A 20867-nucleotide genomic window follows, 5' to 3' on the forward strand; every position below is an offset into this window, starting at 1 on the left:
GAGCAGGGGAGGCTGGCTGGGCAGGGGGTGCCACAGCTGTCACTGAGGGGGTCACCCTGGGCCAGAGCTCTGCTCCTCACTGGGTGCCAGCTGATCTCTTTGTATTTCGTGTCATTTCGTGTCATTTCGTAGGTTGTGAGTTAGTGTTGGTAATGCTGAAAGCTGTCCAGAAGAATTCCTCAGTCACTGTTTTCCTGTGGTTTCTGTCAGTTCCAGGTAAATGGGAGATTTGGAGACTAGCTTAATCCATGCACGAAAAACATGTAGAATAGAGCAAATGGTAGCAAAATGGCTTCATCGCTCTCGGGACAGCACGCCCAGGTGAGTGGGGTTTCTGTGGAGGGAGCACCTTTGGTCAGAGACAGCACCTGGCCGCTCCAGCGAGCGGGGCTGGCACAGCCTGCACATCCCACTCAGTGCTTCTGTTCTTGGGAAATACACACACAGAAAAAGAAAAGCAGCAGCGTTTGTAAGCAACCCCCTTGGCCCCCGGGGACCGATGTTCATGCCTTGCTCTGCTGTGGTTTTGTGAGGAAGAAATACAGCATTGCTCGCTGTGAAACTTGCTCTGCCTGAAGGTGGGCTCATGCTTCTCTTTGTGGGCCCGTTTTTGGCTAGGCTGCATTACCAGGCATCCTGGTGCATGGCTGCTTTCCTTCCCTGAGGCCTGAGAGACAAAATTAGGGTGGAGTGGACGTAGAGTGGACACAGAGTGGACGCCCGTGGGCTGAGGGGCCCAGCAGGGTCCCAGAGCTGTGCATTCCCGTGCTGCCTCGCTGGGTGGAGGTCATGGCTTGTGCTGGGGCTCACCTGTGTGACCTTCTCTCCTTCTGTGTGACCAGTGGGCTGGGGAGCTGTGCTCACAGCCAGCCTGATGTCCCCAGCCTCCTGCAGAGCCCAGGGACTCGCTGCTGGCTGCAGTGCCAGCCTCGGGGCAGCCCCTGGGCAGCAGGGAGCGCGTGGCTCCTGTGGACGAGCTGTCTGTGGTTTTGTCACTGCTCACTGTGTGTTCTGGTCGCCCAGGGGCAGCGTGGCAGTGATGGACAGTGCTGGGGACAGCGCAGGCCAGCCCCCCAGCCGGGCCAAGGTGACAGTGACGGTGTACAAGGACCTGGTGCTGCAGCACTACGGCTTTGAGATCTGCCCCGGGCTGCCGCTGACCATCGCCTCCGTCACGGCAGGTGCGGCTCTGGCGGCCCAGCAGGGGCGTGGTGGGGATGAACTGCGGGCAGAGGGGGGTTCTGCTCGGTGTGAGAGCCCTGAGCACGCCCTGGGTGCCAGTGGCACCAGGACATGTCCCAGCCCTACAGCCTGGAGCCAGTGCCAGTGTCCCCACAGGTCCCTCACCTGTGCTCGCTCACTGCTCGCCTTCCTGATGCAGAGAGCTGCTCAAAGGAAAGTCCTTCCTGCTGCTTTACCTGAAATGCAGAGGAAGAATTTAATTTTATCTTGGAGAATTTCATCTTATTCTGCTGTGGCCACGGTGATCTGAACAGACCCCGGGCTTTCAGCCCTGTGACACAGAGGTTTGCTGCACAGGGTGCAGGCAGTGCTGAAACCAAGCAGATCAGCCCCTCTAACTATAGAAGGGATGGGTGTAACTCAAAAACTGTCATCCTGTTTTTATTAATTTTTTTTTTAAGGGGTGCACAAAACCACGTGGTTTTCACCTGTTGGTGTGGGTGTGTCAGCCCTCTGTTTGGGGGCTGGCTGGACTCCAGCCCAGGGCATGTACCCTCTGTCACTGCCACTTCTGTTTATGCCCCTTCCCATGTGAAAGATGTGGGATTACCTGAGAGCTGTGGGGAGTACAAAGTGGGGTTTTATCCTGCTGTGCTTCTCTCTTCTCCTAATCAGAAAGAATCAATATTTTACTAAAGCTGAGGCACAAAGAAACCTGTCCTTCTGAGCCTGCCCTTTGCTGAGGGAGCCCACGGCTGCTTGGCCCGTGCTTGGTTCCCAGTGTGGCGGGCTGTGACAAGGGGACAGACCCTGGAGGGTTCTCTGTGGGCAGAGGGAAGCTCAGGTGGGGGACGAGGAGACAGGCAGGGACACACACCAGGTGGTGTCCTTCAACCCCTTTTATTTCGCCAGCCAGGTGTGGTTGTTGAGGGGAGCAGGTGCTGGGAGGGAGGGGGAGCTCACTCGGAGTGTCTTGGGACAGCCCTGGTGCAGGTGTGGCCCTTGGGGACACCGGTGAGCGCTGGGCCCGGCAGTGCGGGGTGAATGGCTGCGGGGTGGGGGCGATCTCGGAGGGCTGTTTCTGCGGGGTGGGGGTGATCTCGGAGGGCTCTTTCTGCGGGGTCGGGGTGATCTCGGAGGGCTGTTTCTGCGGGGTCGGGGTGATCTCGGAGGGCTGTTTCTGCGGGGTCGGGGTGATCTCGGAGGGCTGTTTCTGCGGGGTCGGGGTGATCTCGGAGGGCTGTTTCTGCGGGGTCGGGGTGATCTCGGAGGGCTGTTTCTTTCCGCGGGGTGGCGGTGATCTCGGAGGGCTGTTTCTGCGGGATGGGGATGGTCTCGGAGGGCTCTTTCTGCGGGGTGGGGATGGTCTCGGAGGGCTGTTTCTGCGGGGTGGCGGTGATCTCGGAGGGCTCTTTCTGCGGGGTGGGGATGGTCTCGGAGGGCTGTTTCTTTCCGCGGGGTGAGCGGCGCTGTGCCCCGGGCGGGAGGCGGCCGTGCCTGACGCCGCTGCGGTCCGCAGGGAGCACGGCCGACGGCAAGCTGCAGCCGGGGGACCAGCTCCTCATGATCAACTCCAGCGCCGTGGACGGCCTGTCCGTGGAGCGGGCGGCCAGCCTCATCAGGTGTGTCACACGTGTCCCCGTGTCCCGGGGCGCAGGGGCCGCGGTGCCGGCCCGGGCTGACCTCGTGTCCCTTTGCAGGGACGCCGGCGACGAGCTGCTGCTGACCGTCCTGCGCTGCACGGCCGTAAGTGGCCCTTCCTCGGCCCCCACGGCACGGGTCAGGGGTGGCTGGGCCGGCGTGGGGGCTGGAAGGGGCCGCTCAGAGCCACGAGGGTGCCCCGAGCATCCTCTGCTGTCACCGCCAGCCCTGGACAGGGCGGGCAGCGGCTGCTGGCGGTGCCGGGTGCGGGGCCAGGCTGTCCGGCGGCACGGGCTGCAGGGACAGGCGCTGCTCCGCGCACCCCGTGGGCTCTGGACCGCCCGGAGCGCTTGGGGGCTCCTCCCAAACCCAGCTCTGTGCCCCCATCTCCTGTCCCCAGGCCAGGGTGGGGCTGTGGCAGGAGGCACGGGCACTTCTGACAGGTGAAGGCTTGGCTCTGCCTGGGACCTGCCTGGGGGGACACTGAGGGGCTCTGCTGCTGCTCTTGGGGACCATCATGCTTTACAGGGAATTGGTGCAGAGTTCCTGAACTCACGTGAGCCTGATGGGACCCTGCCGCGGTGACAGCAAGGTCGTGTGACAACAGTGCCGTGTGGTCCCGTCCTTGGTGACCGTGGGCAGGTCTCTGGGTGGTTTGCAGCACTCTTGGCAGCCCAGCAGGGCGGGCAGGGTCTGTCCATCACTGCCAGACTCTCTGTGCGCTGGGTTAGGTGCAGCCCAGTGCAATCCAGCTGCTGGCAGCTCCCCAGCTGTTCTGCGGGGTCCCGGCGGGGGGGAACACCTGGGCACGGCACCTGGTTCCCGTGCAGGGACACTGGCAGAGTGACACTGGCACACGGCACACACGTGTCCGCCCCAGGGCTGGCTGCAGCGGCTGCCCGGGCAGGTCCAAGGCCCTGAGGCAGGGCTGGGAGCGCCGAGGCTCCCCGGAACACCCCGCCAGGTGTGTGCGAGGCAGCGCAGGGCGAGCAGCCCCGCATGGGCGGTGAGCCGCGGCCCTGCCCTTCCCCTCAGCGGCTCTGCCCCGACCGAGCTCCGCTGTCGTTTCAGGGCGGCCCCAAGTCATCGTTCCTCACCGAGGAGAAGAGGGCCAGGCTGAAAACCAACCCCGTCAAAGTGCGCTTTGCGGAGGAGGTGCTGCTGAACGGGCACTCGCAGGTCAGCGGCGGGCGCGGGATGCGGGGCGCTCCCCTGGGACAGGGTGGCTGAGGCTCGCTGTGCCCCCCTGCCCCGGCCGCGGCCTGGGCAGCCGCTCCCTGCTGCTGCCGGAGCTGATCGGGGCAGGGAGGAAGCGCTGGCACCCGCGGGGCTTTGTCTTGGATGTGCTTACTCGGGCTAATGGAAATTACCGCAGGCACCGCCTCTGTCCCGCTCCGTCGGAGCTCGAACCATTGCTTCAGCACGGCGGGACGCGGCTGTCCTCCCTCGAGGGGCCAGTCCCTCCATGGTGAGCCTCGCTGAAGTGTGCGCAGGACGAATCCTGCCCCAGAGGCGAGAGGTGGGCGCTGCTGTGTGTGCCAGGTTCATGTGCAGCGGGAGGAGCTGGGCTGGCCCTCCTGGGCACGGCCGGGGGCTCTGTCATGGGCACAGCCAGGGCTCAGGGGCTCTGTCATGGGCACAGACAGGGGCCAGGGGCTCTGTCATGGGCACAGTGACAGGCCAGGGGCTCTGTCATGGGCACAGCCACGGGCTGGGGGCTCTGTCATGGGCACAGCCATGGGCCAGGGGCTCTGTCATGGGCACAGCCAGGGGCTGGGGGCTCTGTCATGGGCACAGCCGGGGGCTGGGGGCTCTGTCATGGGCACAGCCACGGCTCAGGGGCTCTGTCATGGGCACAGTGACAGGCCAGGGGCTCTGTCATGGGCACAGCCACGGCTCAGGGGCTCTGTCATGGGCACAGTGACAGGCCAGGGGCTCTGTCATGGGCACGGCCGGGGGCCGGGGGCTCTGTCATGGGCACAGCTGCAGCTCAGGGGCTCTGTCATGGGCACAGTGACAGGACAGGGGCTCTGTCATGGGCACAGCCAGGGGCCAGGGGCTCTGTCATGGGCACAGTGACAGGCCAGGGGCTCTGTCATGGGCACAGCTGTGGGCTGGGGGCTCTGTCATGGGCACAGCCAGGGGCTGGGGGCTCTGTCATGGGCACAGTGACAGGCCAGGGGCTCTGTCATGGGCACAGTGACAGGACAGGGGCTCTGTCACGGGCACAGCCAGGGGCTGGGGGCTCTGTCACGGGCACAGCCACGGGCTGGGGGCTCTGTCACGGGCACAGTGACAGGCCAGGGGCTCTGTCATGGGCACAGTGACAGGACAGGGGCTCTGTCACGGGCACAGCCAGGGGCTGGGGGCTCTGTCACGGGCACAGCCACGGGCTGGGGGCTCTGTCACGGGCACAACCATGGGCCAGGGGCTCTGTCATGGGCACAGTGACAGGCCAGGGGCTCTGTCACGGGCACAGCTGCAGCTCGGGAGCTCTGTCATGGGCACAGCACTGGTCAGAGGGTGTGCCACTGGGCACTCTGCCTTGCTGTTGGCTGTGACAGTGTTCTCAGGGTGGCAGATTGCTCTCCATCCCTGCAGAGGGTGTCCACAGAGTGTCCACAGCTGCGCCTCGGTGGGGTGAGCTGGGTCACAGCTCGCTGCAGGCTGCTGCAGATCCTGCTGCTGCTGGCAGCTGGGGTGGGTGCCCACAGCTCTGCCCCTGCCGGTGTCCCTTTGGCACAGGTGAGAACTCCTGTGTCCTCCCCAAACTGTGAACAGCTCCTGAATGTCTCCTGCTCCTCCTGGCTAACTTTCTAAGCTCACTGGGGTCAACTGGGAGTCATTAGCTCTGTTGACCTTTCCTTTTGTGGTCAAAACGCCCCTTTCTGCCCCCTGCTCATTAGTGCTGCTCAGCTGTCCAGGTCTGACCAAGCCTTTCTGCTTTGCAGCAGTGACAAACCCCCTGCTGGCCCTTCTCCTTCTCCCTGCCTGTCTCTCTGCTGTTCCCTGTCGCAGGTGGAGCTCCCTGGTGCAGCTCAGAGCCCTCCCAGCGCAGTGTTGGCTCCCTGTCCCCTGCACACTGGCAGCGGTGTGCCGCGGGTGTCACCTGCCCGCAGGGTGGTCACAGTGTGACCCCGCTCCTCCTCCTCCCCGCAGGGCAGGGGGGACTCGGCTGTGCCCCCAGACCCTGGGCCCTGGGCTCCTTCCCTTCCTGCCACGCTGCTGCCGGGCGTGCCCGGGCCCGTCCAGGGCTGCTCCAGCCCTCGAGGTTGGTGACACGGCTGTCGGGGTCCGGGCGGGCAGGGGACAGCAGAACACTCCCCCTGTGGCGGATGTGACAGCCGGGTCACCGGGCAGGGGCTGGGCAGCGGGGATGTGCCCAGGAGGTGCCCCGAGCCGAGCAGGGATGCCCGAGAGCTTCGGGCAGGACGGGTGGGGGGACAGAGGCAGAGCCGAAATCAGCGCAGAGCCTGCTTCTCTCAGAGCCGGGAGTGTCTGCCTGCAGCTGCAGGAGCTGGAGGCTGGGCTGTGTCACAGCCCGAGGGCTCACAGGGGTGTGACAGTCCCACACCGACGGCAGGGTCTGGGAAAGGACCTCTTGTGAGAGCCCAAAGAAGGCACCTGTGGAGGGAATGCTGCGCTCTGAGCCTCCCTAAAGCCTCTGGCAGCCTTGTGCTGAGCTGATCAAACCTCTGCCAGTGCACAGCAGGGACTCAGTCACTGTTTAGATTGCCATTAATTTAATGACAGCACAAAGGCAGGAAAATTAATTCAGGTGCTGGGGTCCCTGGTGTTAGATTCCCTTTTCACCATCTGGATATGTAACCTGTTTTGAGCAGTGAGGTATTAGCACAAAGGAAGAGTAAATAAATTTGTTGCATATTTATGATTCCTTTCTGGAAAAGCACTATGCGCCACGGCAGCCCTGAGTGCTTTAGGGCTGCTCTCCTTTCCGTGGGCTGACGTACTAAGGCAGCCAAAATGGGTATTATGGCCCTGAGAAGCGTACAGCCTCCAGTTTCAGTAAATATACTGCTCTTGTCATCCTAATGGAGCACGGCTAAGTGATCCTTGCGGCGACGGGAAGGATCCCAGCGGCCGCGTCCTGCGGCTGAAACCCGACCCGGGCGGCTGGAACATGAATTGTTGATGAGCCGCGCTGCTGCCCTGCCTTCTGCAGCTGCTGATGTATTCCGTACCCCGAGCAGCGCCCCGGGGACAGCCCCGGCAGCAGCGGCGACCGGGGCAAGCGCGGGGAGGGCACGGCTCGGGACGGGAGCTGAAGGGTTAACCCGTGGGAGCAGGTCCTGACAGCCCCCACAGAAAGAGAGGAACCTCTCCGGGTGCTCTGGCTGGCTGTGGTATTTGTGGGGTCCCCCGTGGCAAGAAAGGATGAGTTAGACTCCATGTTCTTAGAGGGCTAATTTATTATTTTATGATCTATATTATAATAAAGAATGCTATGCTAAAACTATACTAAAGAATACTTACAAAACGCTTAACAAGATATTAATGAAAACTTATGACTTTTTCCTCAGAGTCTGACACAGCTAAGCAGTGATTGGTCATTAGGTAAAAACAATTCACGTGTTGGATAATCAATCTCCAACTGCGTTCTAAAGCATAAAAGAAGCAAATAAAATTATATTGTTTTCCTTTTTCTCTGAGAAAAAAATCCTAAGCAAAAATTTTTTTGCCAGAAAACGTGGTAGTAGGAGCTGTGTGTTTGGATGTGAGCAGAGGGTGGTGGTGGTTTGTGCAGGCGCCCAGCCCTGCCGTGTGCTGGCTGTGCAGGTAGCACGGTCACTGTGCCACGGGGATCAGGGCAGGTGGGCAGGAGGTGTCAAACAGCAGGGGCTGGTGTACACAGCAGCACTGTCCTGGAGCTGGGGGACACAACCACCCCTGTCAGAGATGTTGATGTGCTTGGGCTAGGTAAAGAGCCCAGAATGTGGGCTAGAATAGAGAGCAGCAGTGTTCCCTTGTTTTTCCTCAGTGGCGACTGTAGGCGGCTTGAACCCCAAACTGGCTGTGAGAGAAGCAAGGATGGGATTCACAAGTGTTTTATGTCTGCTCTGGCAGCACTTCAGGGGCTGTGGGCTCTCTGTCTAGAGGGCTGTGAGGTTTGTACCGTGAGGCACAGTGAATGGAACATAGGAGAGACCACCCTAGAAACACCCTGAGAGTCTCTCGACAAGGAGATGAACGCTTTGGGTGGTGGGAGCAGCGTGCTGGTCCCAGGACATGACAGAGACTTGCTGAGCAGGAGCTCCAGGGGGAGGAGTGAACCTGCTCAGCCCCGAGCAGCCAGGGATGGTGAAACTGGGAGGAGAGGAGCAGGCATTCCCTGCCGAGGCGTGAGGTGGGGGGCTGAAAGGGGATCGGGCTGCCAGGGCGACAGGGGCCAACCCCCAGACCCTTCTCCACGCACCCAACAGAGACGTCCTTGCTGAGGGTGTCCTGCCCTGTCCCACGTGTTTGGGACTCATCTCGGGACGCTCTGGTGGCATCCCAGGTGCCAGGTGCAGATCCCGGGCCGGGCTCGGGGGGAGCGGCGCTCGCCCGGCTCCCCGGGCAGCACCGGGGCTGCTCTCGGCCTGGGCATCCGCGCTGCCGGCAAGATGCCCTTGCCGGAGGCACCGCGGGGTGCTGGCGATGAGCAGGGTGGGTGGCTCTGTGCTTTCAGCGCCCGCCGGGCCCTGCTGTGCCGCTGGGAGCGGGACGGTGCTGCCGCTGCCCTGCCCGAGCGTTCCGGTAAAGGCACTCGTTGTGCTCTCCTCCTGTCGCTCCGTGCCAGGAGCACAATCAGCAGCAAACCCTCCTGCCGTGGAAGAGGGCTGCCAAGGCAGAGGAGGATTTTCCTGGATGCCGGGGCTTGCGGTGCCAGGCAGAGCGGCTGGATGCCCGCGGGTCCAGCTGCTGCTTTTGTTCTGCAGGGCAGCTCCCTCCTGTTCATGCCCAACGTGCTCAAGGTGTACCTGGAGAACGGACAGACCAAGGCATTCAGGTTTGAGAGGAGCACCACGGTGAAGGTAAGGAGGCTTTGCAGGCTGCTCCCACCCCCCAGCCCAACCCAGCCCATCGGCAAAGGTGCAGGCAGAGCCCCCGGGCTGCACTGACCACTGCTGACCACTGACCACTGACCACTGCTGGGCTCTCTGAGTCCAGCCTCACCCTGCGCTGGTAAGGACGCTCCCCTCGGCAGACATGAGCGCTGATTGAGCCCCTCAGGCCAAAGAGCAGCACACAGGGAATGATCACCCTGAACAGCGGGTGATCCTCTCTCAGATCACTGCCCTGACGACACGAGGCTGCTCTGCAGAGCCGCGGATCCAGCCCTTCCCAAACTGCTGTGCTCAGACACAGCCTTGCACACTTTTCTGGCCTGATCGTGGCAGCTGCTCGGTGTTTATGTTGGATGTGGTAAGATTTGGCCAGGGCCAGTGGCTGGAGGTCATAAATTACTTAAAGGACAGGTGGTGTCCTGCGCCACTGCAGGTGCTGTGGGAGAGACTCACATGGACAGGCATTCTGGGGCTATCAGGCTGGAAGGATATTAAAGGGATTTCATTCATCATGCAGTGAAAACTTTCCTCAGAAAAGGAGGAGTTTGTCTAGCTCCTTCAAGCTTCACAAAACCATTGTGGTCTCTCAGGCAAGTAAGTGTCTGCGAGTCTTTTGACTTGCAGGGTCTACAAAAATAAATTAGTCAAATAAAGCAAGGAGATGGAAAGGAAAGGAGAGTTGTAAAGAGATATTTGAATGCCTGTCCCTAAGGGTCTAATTTCTAAAGGATGTATTAGCTCTTTGACCTGAGTCACTCAGCTCTGACACAGAGTAAGTTTTCCCAGTTGTTAAAGCAGCCCTCACAATTGCCCTCCAGAAATATCTAAATGAGTAAAATGCTTCCCAAGTCAGGTGTTTCCAGAAATTCCTCTGTGTCTTGAGACATCCTGGCTTAAAACTGAGGTGAGTCAAATATTTAAGCTTGCCTCAAAAGGCTTGAGTGAGCCCAAGGGCTTCCGTTTCAATTTGTGTTCAGTCAAACCTGAGGTGAAATTTTCTTTTTGCCAAAAGTAAACCTTGTTACTTCCATAACAGTTAAAATATTGACAGAATTCTCTATTACAAGGTGAAACACCAGTTTCAGTCAGATGTGGTAGGATTTTTACAAATATGGTCTCAAATTCTTGTTTATTGGAGAGAAGTGTTCTTCACAAGTTCTTTTTAGCCTTTTTTCACAAACCACAGACTGATTTGGGTTGGAAGGGCCCTTAGAGACCAGTTCCAGCCTCCTACCATGGGCAGGGATTCTTCTCATTTGCTTCGAGTCCTGTCCAGCCTGGCCTTGGAGACTTCCAGGGATCCAAAATGTTGCAGAGCTCTAGAAAGCTAGAACAACAAACACAGCAAACACTCGGGGTGCTTCTGTCCCTCAGGGGTGACAGAAAGTGCTCAGCACCACCCAAACCCGTGAGTGTGAGGCAGCCCAGGACAGGCAGCTCCAGGAGATGATGGGTTTGATACCTGGCACACCTTGGGGTTGGCAGCCTGCCCACCTTGTCCCCCACCTGCTGGGTCGTGGTGCTCTGTGTGTGCCCCTGCAGCCCTGCAGGCTGGGCTCACGCGGTGGCAGCCCTGCAGCAGTGCTGGTGGCACTCTGAGCTCTGTGTGCCCCTGTGTGCCCCTGTGCCCTGCCAGGACATCGTGCTGACGCTGCAGGAGAAGCTGTCCATCCGCAGCATCGCCCACTTCGCCCTGGTGCTGGAGGAGCAGTACAACCTGGCCAAGATCCACCTGCTGCACGAGGAGGAGCTCATTGCAGAGGTGAGCAGAGCCCCCGTGTGTCCCACAGCCCGGCAGAGGGGAGAGGCCAGAGGGGTGAGCTCAGCCTGGCCCCAGTGATGCCATCCGCCTCTGCCACGGTGTTCACACCCCACAGCCCTGGGGAAGGGCACTTTGGGGGCGTCCTGGGTGCCCCCACACACACAGCAGCACCTGTGGGCTGGTGCTGCCTGGAGAGCAGTGGTGGGTGCCATCCTCTGTGCCTCTGTCACAGCAGCCCATCCACAGAGGCTGCTTGAGCCTGAGGCAGCTGTCAGCCAGCTGTGCATGACCTCTCTGCTCGCAGTTCCCTGAGCAGCCAGAGCCTCCACCCCGGCAGGGGCCACGGGGGTTAAATTAAATTCTGAGCCAGCACCCTGTGAGCCCGTGGGGTGCTGCTGCCCCCCCAGCCAGGCAGGTTTGTTGGGGGGCTCCTGCTCAGCTGCCCAGCTGTGTGCTGCTGGGTCTGTGGGTTGGCAGCCCACTGCAGAGGGGCCCGTGGGGTGACACAGAGGGCCCTGAGTGGGAAGGCACACACGAGGATCGTCCTGCTCAAGTCCCTCCGTGGCTGGTGCTGTCACAGCACTGAGCACACGGGTCAGAGGATTTCCACCGGGCAGGATCTGCCCGGAATAAAATATGCTGATGGATAACTCAGAGTCTTGACATTGTATTGACATTTCAGGGATGATTCAGGGGTCTGTTTAGGGCTGCTTTGTCTTGTGACTGCGCTCCAAAGCAGAGCAGCCTGCCCCTTCCCCTGCTGTTATCACACAGCCCCAGAGCCTCTGTCCTGGTGACACTGCGAGTGTTTGGGATCAGTGGGTGTTTAAAGGAGGTCTTGCTGTCAAAGGGCTTCTGGGCTGCTGCAGGCAGAAGAAAAACCAGATGAAGAAGAATCAGAGATAAAGTTACAAGCAGGAGCAAAGTCTCCTTGTGTTTGCTCAGGACAATCTGCACGGTTCCCCTGCCAGTGGGGTTGAACCATTGCAGAGCAAAGGCTCACGGGGCACTCCTGCAGGCAGGGCTGGTGCTGTGACCCCTCTCTCTCTTGCAGGTGGTCCAGAAAAGAGACTCTCATGACTACCGCTGCCTCTTCAGGTTGTGCTTTGTCCCCAGGGACCCCTTGGACCTCCTGCAGGAAGACCCAGTGGCCTTTGAATATCTGTACCTGCAGGTGACACTGGGGCGTTCCGTGCCTGGGAATCCCTTCTCAGCCCGCCCTCATTTGTGCTTTGAGCCAGAGCATGCCTCAGACTGGCTCAGCTGCATGGAAATGCAGAGCACTCACACTCAGGGCATTTCAATCCCATTTGCTTAAACTCTTAAAGCAGCTGGTGTGCTTGGCTGGGGATGGCCCTACCTGGCTGTCCTTATGTGGTGTCGTGCTGGCAGCCCTGCTCTGCCTCCCTGCTGGCCTGACTGTGCTGTGTTTGCCCCAGAGCTGCAGCGACGTGCTCCAGGAGAGGTTTGCCGTGGAGATGAAGTGCAGCGTGGCCCTGCGCCTGGCTGCTCTGCACATCCAGGAGAGGCTCTCCGCCTGCGCCCAGCCGCAGAAGGTGTCCCTGAAATACATCGAGTGAGTGCTCACAGCTCTCTGCTCCCTGACACTCTGCATGGTGAAAGCAGGAGAGCCCCAGAGCGCCTCAGCTCAGCTCGCTGCTTGCCCCTGCTGGCTCTGCACAGGGGTCCAGAGGGGACTGCAGCCCCTTGGCTGTGCTGCTGCTTTTAGGGCAGGGTGGCCTCGGGGGCCTCCCTGTCCTCAGCCCCTGCTGCTGAAGGGTTTTTGGGGACAGTCAAAGGTGATATCATCACCTTTTTATCATCAGAAGGTATGAAAAGACACCTTATTATTTGAAATCTGCAGTTTTTATAGAAATACTGGTGGATTTAGGACTCGATTGGCTTTTAGGAAATTTTTTTTACACTCTTGGTGAACTATGAATAGTACGCTCTGGATAACCTGATTTATAAACAATGGTTACAGAAAGAGAGACAGTAATTGTTTGAATTCTTTCTGCTAAGTTTCCCAGCTTTTACACAGCTTCCCAGGATTTTCCTGGGAGAACCATGTTTCTCTCTGTTCGGAGGATATGTAATTACTACAAACCCGCTGACCTGCCTGAGTAGTGCAGGCAGTGAACTCCTGGGTGTGTCCTGAGGCACAGGGAGGGTCTTCTCTGTCACAGGGCCAGGCCCTTGAAACTGCAGATCCCTCACACAGTGATGGTTACCCAAGCTGCTCCTGCCAGTATTGATTGCAGTGTCTGGAGACAGAGGGTGTAATCATCAACCTTGCACAGCCAGCACATCTCTGCATCCCCCAGAAGCAAGCCAGAAACACCTCCTTTGGGCAGTGCTAGATCCTGTGAAGTACTGGGATCTGTGGGGAAATGACCAGAAAATGCTTTCAGAAGGAGCAGGTGTGCCCTGCTGGGCGGTGGTGCTCCTGGACTGCTCCTGCCCCAGAGAGGCCCCGCTCTGGGCAGTGCTGAGGAGTTCCCTGTTAATTACCAGGCACTGGTGTGGTGACCAGGCTAATTACCAGGCACTGGCTGCCTCGTGTGCAGCCAGATGTGCCCAGCTGTGTGTGGGAGGGACAGCTACACTGCTCTCACCTCGCAGGTGTTTAATGCCCGGGCTGAGTAAACTCTCCAGCAGCACACCTGGCCCAGGTTTGGGTGCAGGAAAGTGAACGTGCTGCAATGTCATAACCTTGTCACCAAAGCAAGGTGCATGCAGGGACAGACCCTCCATCCTGTGGACAGTGAGGGGAGATGGGGACTGTCCTGCTCATGTGGGTTGTGAGTTCCCTCCTGTCAAACCATGTGAAAATGGCCCTTCTGCACCGCAGTGCACATTGTGCAGTCCCACTCCTGACCCGCTGGCAGGTGCAGGTAGCAGTGAAATCAAGGGTGTGCCACAGCCCCCCAGAGCTGCCTGGTGCCTCTGCCCCGCTCTGCCCTGCCTGTCCTGTGCTTGTCAGTGTGGCTGGGACCCGCTGTGCTCCCTTCCCTCTTCCTGCCAGGAGGGACTGGGGAATCGAAAACTTCATCTCCCCCACCTTGCTGCGGAACATGAGAGGGAAGGAGATCAAGAAAGCCATCAGCTACCACCTGAAGAGGAACCAGGTGCTGCTGGACCCTCGGCAGAAGGTAGTGTGTGAGCCCCAGGCCAGGTGTGCCCTCCCCCAGGGCAGTTCTCTGCCCTGGTCTCCCCGTGCCGTGGAGCCAGGCTCCGTGGGTGTGTGGGTGCTCCGTGGGCTCCTCTGCTGGCAGTCGGAGCTGGCTGTGCTGCTCACAGCCCAGCCCTGCAGCAGCACAGGCTGTGTCCCTGCTGCAGCTGCCTGCAGAGCCTGTTTCTTACTGTTTCCTCTCTTGCCCACGAAGCACACGCACTCCGCCGCCCAGGTGCGCCTGAGCTACCTGCAGATCCTGGGGGAGCTGAAGATGTACAGCGGGATGATCTTCAATGCCACCATGATGGTACGAGCTCTTTGTGTGTGGAATTGCCTTGGGCACGCAGTCCCAGTGGCCACACTGCCTCTCCCTGCCCTGGGATGCTGTGCTGGGTGTTGGGGAGGGGTTGTGATGGAGAAACTCATCTGACCTCTGCTGAAGTGTCCCCTGCACAGACCAGCCAACAGAACAGTTTTGCATTTTTTCTGATTGGAAGCTGTCACTGTTGCTCTTCAGATAAACCCTCTCTATCCTTTGTGTGTTATAAAGTACTTGGGAAATCTGGGCAGGCTTCAAACTCTTGAGAAAATACTGGAAACCCTTAAACCTCACTGTAAAAAAAGAACTCTTCCCTTCTTACAAGAGGTTTCTTGGCTTGTTGATTTTTCTGCCTGTCCCCAGCTGGGTTTGTGCTGAGCTGCAGAACACAAGCTGTGTCACACAGGGAGCTGAGCAATGCTGGTGGGCACCCGTGGGTCACAGTAAAGCTAAACTTTACACCTACATGCAAAGTGAACAATTTCTGCCAGATTATATGTGCATTAATTCATTTTTTTAAAGTGCCCCACCCTAACAAAAAGCACGAACCCTTCTTCCAACCTCAGAAGTTTGTTTTTTTTTTTTTTTTGGTGAAGTTTCTACCCTGCAGCTGCAGCAGGTCTCATCACTGGGTGTCTATGGGGACACCTGGGCTGCCAGGCGACACTGCTGACAGTGACACCTGCTGCCAGCCACGTCCCGGGGTCTGCCCGGTGCTGCTGCCCGCTGGGGCCAGGGGAGGCTGCTGTCCCTGAGTGGGGAGAAGGCGGGGAGAGGGAGGGAGGAGAGTCAGTGCTGGGAGCCCAGACGGGGTTGGGGGGCCGAGGGGGCCCTGCCCCGGTGTGACCTGTGTCCCTACAGCTGCAGGACCGGGAGTCGTACGTGGCGCTGCTGGTGGGCGCCAAGCACGGCGTCAGCCAGATCGTCAACAGCAAACTCAACATCGCCACCAGCCTGGCCGAGTTCCCCAGCATCAGCAGGGTGGAGCTCAGCGAGGACTCCGAGCGAGTCAGCACCGTCAAGATCTACCTGCAGGACCTGAAGGTGAGCGGCCGTGTGGGCACAGGGGAGGCACCTGCACCATCAGCTCTCCTCCAAGGCCCGGGGAGTCACCGGGATAAAAGGCTTCGAACCGGCAGGGAAAGCTCATAGGAAGAACCCAAAAAAATTACTAGAGAGAAGTGATTCTTCCTGCTGAGGAAAAGTTACTTTTTCCTTCATCAGTGAGACACAGCAAAGGCACAAAAGGCGAGAAAAATAAATTACTCTTCTTTGTGCCTCCTTGTATGAGACAGAGGGGGTGCCTTGTCCTTGTGCAGTCTGTTCCTGCTGACTGTGGTAGAAACAATATTTGTTTATTCTAATCTTCCTTACTCTTTTCTCCCCCACACCTCCAAAAAATAAACCAAAAAAGGTGCTTACTCTGCTGCTGGAGTCGAACAGTGCAAAGGACCTCGTCTGCCTCATCGCTGGCTACTACAGACTCCTTGTGGATGCAAACGCCTCCATATTTACCTGGGGAGAGAAAAAACAGCAGCTGCACCGTGTCTCAGCTGAGGAAGGTCTATAAAAACAGCCTTTTTTTGACACAGGATGGGGAGGAAGTGGGAGGATGACCCAGCTCCTGGGAGCAGCAGCCTGGGGCCGTGTGGTGGCACCGTGCTTGCTTAGGGCCGGACTCGCTGATCTTTGAGGGCTTTTCCAGCACTCACGGTGCCGTGGCTCTGTGAGAGCCGCAGGCTCGCGGGCACCGAGGCTTGGGGTGAGGGCTCGGCTGGGCTGGCAGCTGCCTGAGCTCCGGGAGCTGCTCCGGGCTGAGAGCACCCGCAGCTCCCTCCGCACGCTGCTCCGCTGGCGGGGGCTGCGGGGGCTGAGCGCCCCGGGCCCGCGGGGTAGGGCCCGGCTGGGCCCCCCGCACCCCCGGCACGGGCTCAGCGGTTCGTTTAAATCCCAGGGTACGAATCCCGAGCCTGCAGCGACTCCGAGGATTCCTGGGAGCTGGATTCCTCCTCGGAGCGGCGCACGGACAGCCCCGCGGCGTGCGGCGGCGCGGAGGGGCCCGGGGCGAGCGGCGACCCGCGGGACACCGGGGGTGACAACGCCACCGACAGTACCTCCGAGGCGTCCGACTCGGCCAACACCGAGAGCCGGGGCTTCAAGACGAGCGGCTCCAGCGACTCCGTGGATGCGCTGGAGGAAGAGGAGCTGGACGCGCGCTCTTCCTCCCGGCCGGAGCGGCCGCGCTCGTTGGCGCCGACCGTGCAGGAGCTGAGCGGCTCGGACAGCAGCCCCGCCGGCTCCGGGCCCGGGGACCATTTCTGCTTCCCGCCGGGGCCCGGGGGCAGCCCCGCGGGGCAGGGCGAGCGGCCGGCCGCCCGGCAGGCCCGGCTGTCCGAGCGGGACGCGGGGCACGGCGCGGCCGCCCCGCCGGGCACAGCGCGGCACAGCCAGCTCGTCCTGCGGCCGCCGCCGGGCTTCGCCGACTCCAGCTCCGAGGAGGAGTTCTACGATGCTGCGGACAGACTCAGCCCTCCGGACGCGCTGGCAGGTAAAGGCACAGCGGGGCTGAGGGTCCCTTCTCTCGGGCTGGGCTGCCGTCCGTCCTGCTGGGCGCTCCCCTGCCAACTCCTGGGAGCTTCTGCAGGGCTTTGGAAGGACCTGTGAACCCCCGTTCTCTGCAGGCCACTCCTCAGCACCCTTACGGTGACATTGCAGGGGGATTTGTTCTCACGGGCAAACACTGGGTGCTGGGAAAAGTCAGCTTTCAGAGGAGTGGCATTCTGGAATCTCTACTCTTTTCCTCTCAGCTAAGGAGACCCCAAACCTGTAAAACATTGTTACATGAACCCCGAATCAAAGGTCGAGTTCAGGTCAGAGGCTGGTTTCAGAGCTGGGTCAAGGATTCCCAGGGCTGGGCAGCTCCCTGACCATTGTATTTTCTCAGAAATGGGAGTATTCTTGTTCCTGGAGTAATCAGCTCTTTCAGTATTAAGAGAACCTCTTAAGAATTTAGTTCATGCAGTTAGAACAGTTTTGGCTCTTATAGTAATGCACAGTCACTGTACAAAACTGTCACTGTGGAAATTGTTACCACCTAAATATCCAGCTGGGGACCTGTGGCCATCTTTCTGTTTGGCAATACACCGACTGTGGGCAGTGCTCTCCTAGGGCTGCTGCTGTCCCCAGATTTACCCCACAGCTGCCTCCAGGTGAAGCTGCTCCCTCATCACCAGCCCTGGGCTTCCCTCCCTGTACCACGCACCAGGCTCTGCCTTTTCCTGACATCCCACTCCACCTGACCCCGGGAGAGCATTTCCTTTTGCCCTCGGGACCCGGGCATTGCTGCTGGACTTTGGTGCCCGTGATTCCAAGGCCTGTGCCAGGAGCTTTCTGACCCACTGAGTAGGTGTGAGGGTATTCTGCCGCCCAGGACTACCTCCTGATTTCCATGTTTTTCTTGCCGTCAGGCTATGATACAGCATCCTGGGAGGGCACAGAGAGCTCCTCCTGCATCCCAAAGAGGCTGAGGTGCTACAGCTTGGGGGAAAACCCCTCGACGAGGGAGAAGCAGGGCCAGGAGAGGGAGCTGACCTACAGCAAGAGCCTGAGGAAGAGAAGGTCCTTCCTGAAAACTGATTACACCTCACAGGTCAGTTTCCCTGCGGCTGTCCCAGGCTCTCCACAGCGCTGCTGCTCCTGGCCACCCACTCAGCCCTCGGCAGAGGACGCAGGGAAGGACATGGAGAGGGGGATTCCTGCAGCCCCCCAGGCCCAGAGGGACACTGCTGGCACAGAGCCCTGCTCTGCTCTGATGGACACGGAGCCTGACACCACGAAGACAGAGTCGGTGATGGAGTGGCTGATCTCCTCCCTTTTGGACGTTCACCAGCCTGGTGGCCAGTGTGGGGAGGAGGGCAGCAGCCTCCAGCCACAGCACCCCCCCGAGCTGTCCCTGGAGCCCCTTCCCCGGGGTCCCAGTGGGGCTGCCCAGGAGAGCGGCCCAGGGGAGGCAGATCCCGGCTGTCCGAGCGAGGAGAGCCCTGTGCCCACGGCGGGCTGGCAGAGCCCAGGCCCGCAGGACGAGCGGGGTGGGCTGGTGGCCGCCCAGCAGAAGGCCAGCGCGGTGCCCTCTGCTGCCGTGTGCCGCTCTGACGAGCTCCTGCCGCTGCCGCCGGCCCCTGGCCCCGCCGCGGACCCTCCCCGGGAGCCGGCCCGGGAGCAGGGGCTGCTCCCCGCCAGGGTGGAGCCTTCCCCGGCTCCCTGTCAGGAGAGCAAAGCCGATGGGCAGAGCTGTGTCACTGGCAAGGGCGGTGCTGATGGTCAGTGCCACGGTGGTGGTCAGTGCCGTGTCAATGGTCAGTGCCGTGTCAATGGCCAGTGCCGTGCTGACAGCCAGGGCTGTGCCAGCAGCAGCTGCGAGGGGGCCGTGTCCCGGGCCGGGGGCCGGCAGGGGGGCAGTGGACAGACCCTGCCCGAGGGGCACACGGGGCCCCCAGACACAGCCCAGCTCCTGGCAGGCTGCAGCAGTGCCTCGGGGGCTCTCACCCGCTTCTCCTGGCTCTCACTGGGGGTGAGGACAGCCCCTGTGTCACGCAGCCCCGTGTCACACAGCCTGCAGGACAGGATGGATGACCCACTTGAGCCCCTGGCCTGTCTGATGACCAGCGGGTGCCGGGTGGCCAGTGCTGGCGGCAGGACGATGCCGACATCCCCTGCAGGAGCAGGCTGTGCCGAGGAGCTGGTGGGCGGCTCAGGGCTGGGCGCAGGGCAGCCGGGAGGCGCAGGACGTGTGGCTCAGCAGCAGCCACAGCCTGCACAGGCTTCCCTTCCCCGAGGGCAGGCGGCAGGGCTGGGGAAGGACTCCTGCCCGCCTCCATCTGCAGGGCTTTCTGTCTCCTCGGTCCCAGTTCCCTTGGGGAAAGGAGCAGGAGACCACGGGGCTGTCAAACACTCGTTCCTCTGTTTGAACCCCGAGGAGGGTGAGCAGATCCCTCCGCCCCCCATCCCCGCCCGGCCCTCCCCAGATCTACGTGGGCTGGACGCCTGCGGCTGCCGCCTGCCCTACATCAGCTGCTTCCCCCAGCCCCACAACCAGGGGGAGAATGAAACCAGCTCCCCTCAGCTTCCAGGGCCCCTCACCTCCCCACCCTCCAGCAGCTGCAGCCTTCCCAGGACCCCCGGGAGTGGTTTCTCCATTGCTGGGGACCCGGCAGGGCAGGACCCCCACATCCGAGTGCTCGGACAGCTGAAGGAGCAGGCGTGGGCGAGCCCCGCGGATCTCTCCCACTTCCTGGCCTACACTGTGGAGCTGCAGGAGGTTGTAGGGAAGCTCGGTGGGAACCAGGCAACCCACCTGCACGACCAATGTGCAGAGCAGGGTGTGGAGAGCAAGGGTGCCCTGGGCTGGGCCTCCCAGGACCTGCTGTCCAGCTGCCAGGCGCTGCTGGGCACAGAGCAGCCTCTCACAGAGGTGCAGTGGGCTCTGAGAGCCACCTTTGACCGCCTGGTTCAGCTGGCAGTGACCTGCTTCCAGGTGACACACTGCCGGCGGTGCAGGCAGCGGCAGCAGGAGCTGGGAGCTGCGCTGGGGGATGTGGTGGGCACCTACCAGCAGCTGGTGCAGGCCCTGCAGCAGCAGCTCCACGGGCAGGTGTGCCCTGAGCTGGGCACCAAGCTCCTCGCCCGCCAGCACACGGCCCTGGCAGCTGCCATCCTCTGCCTCCTGCAGCAGTTCAGGGCGTCCCCGAGGCTGTGACGGGCAGGGCGGGGGACACGAGGGCACCGAGGGGCACGGAGCCCGGGTGTGTGCCCTCTGTCCGCCTCGGGCCGTCCCCCAGGTGATGTGCAGCCCGGGATGGCCGCGGCAGGACGTGCCCACCCCCGCTGCAGGGCTCCCCGAGGGCAGCACTGCCCCGGCTGCTCTTGGAGCACTTCAGAGTGTGTGTCCTGCCCAAGGCTCGTCCCCTGGCTCCCACGGGCTGTGCCGGCCGTCAGCCTCACGGTGTTCTCTCGGCTGCCTTCGCCACCCGTGGGGAAGGGTGTGAGCCCTTCAGCCCGCCTTTCACTCCCGCTGCTCTCCAGGCAGGCTCTGGACTAAAGGGACCCCAAACCCCACCGTGGCCGAATGTGAAGGACCCCAGGTGGCTTTCCCCGCCGTGGTGGCCGAGGGAACACAGTGATCCCACGTCCAGCTGCTTTTGCTCAGCCGGAGGGCCGTGCCAGCCGAGCACGGTGTGCTGCCGCTGCGGCTCCGCTGCCCCGGGGAGAGCGGGACCGGCCCCGCCAGCTCCGCCCGGCCGCGTCTGCCGGGGGCAGGGCGAGCCCGAGCCCGAGCCCGGGACGGCGCGGCCGGAGCCGTGCGGGGACCCTCGGGGGCTCCCCCGGCCGGGGCAGCCCTGCGCCCCGCAGCCCGGGCAGGTGAGGGGGGCTCGGCTGAGCCTCCCGCACGTTGCAGGGCAGAGCCGGCCCCCCTGCCTGGGGATATTTGGGGGGGGCTGCCTCTCCCCACGGAGTGTGGGGGTCTGCACTCGGCAGCTGAGGGGCACGGGTGGGCTTGAGTGATGGCACCACCCTCCCCGGGCACGGTGGGGACGGGACTGTCCCCTGGCGCTGGGACACTGACGGGGATCATCTGCACACCCGGCTTGCCAGGAGCCCCCAGGGCACAGCAGCACCCGGAGCCCCTGTGGTGGCTTAACCTCGGGTTAAAGCAGGCCAGGG

General features: G+C 61.2%; 1 protein-coding gene across 1 annotated transcript; it reads left to right on the forward strand.

Moving 5' to 3' along the window:
- Nucleotides 1–220: 220 nt before the first annotated feature.
- Nucleotides 221–19902, forward strand: FRMPD1 (FERM and PDZ domain containing 1; the record flags this gene model as incomplete). Its single annotated transcript, XM_084224744.1, has 15 exons — nt 221–321; nt 1024–1181; nt 2702–2804; nt 2883–2928; nt 3895–4002; nt 8763–8858; nt 10528–10653; nt 11708–11827; nt 12093–12229; nt 13679–13805; nt 14040–14135; nt 15009–15191; nt 15562–15709; nt 16102–16695; nt 17615–19902. 15 exons carry the CDS (start codon nt 221–223, stop codon nt 19900–19902), a joined length of 4431 nt encoding a protein of 1476 aa, XP_084080870.1.
- Between the last annotated feature and the right edge of the window lie 965 nt (nt 19903–20867).

The sequence above is a fragment of the Fringilla coelebs genome, assembly GCF_963513975.1.
Source record: "Fringilla coelebs genome assembly, chromosome: Z".
NCBI classification, from domain to species: domain Eukaryota; kingdom Metazoa; phylum Chordata; class Aves; order Passeriformes; family Fringillidae; genus Fringilla; species Fringilla coelebs.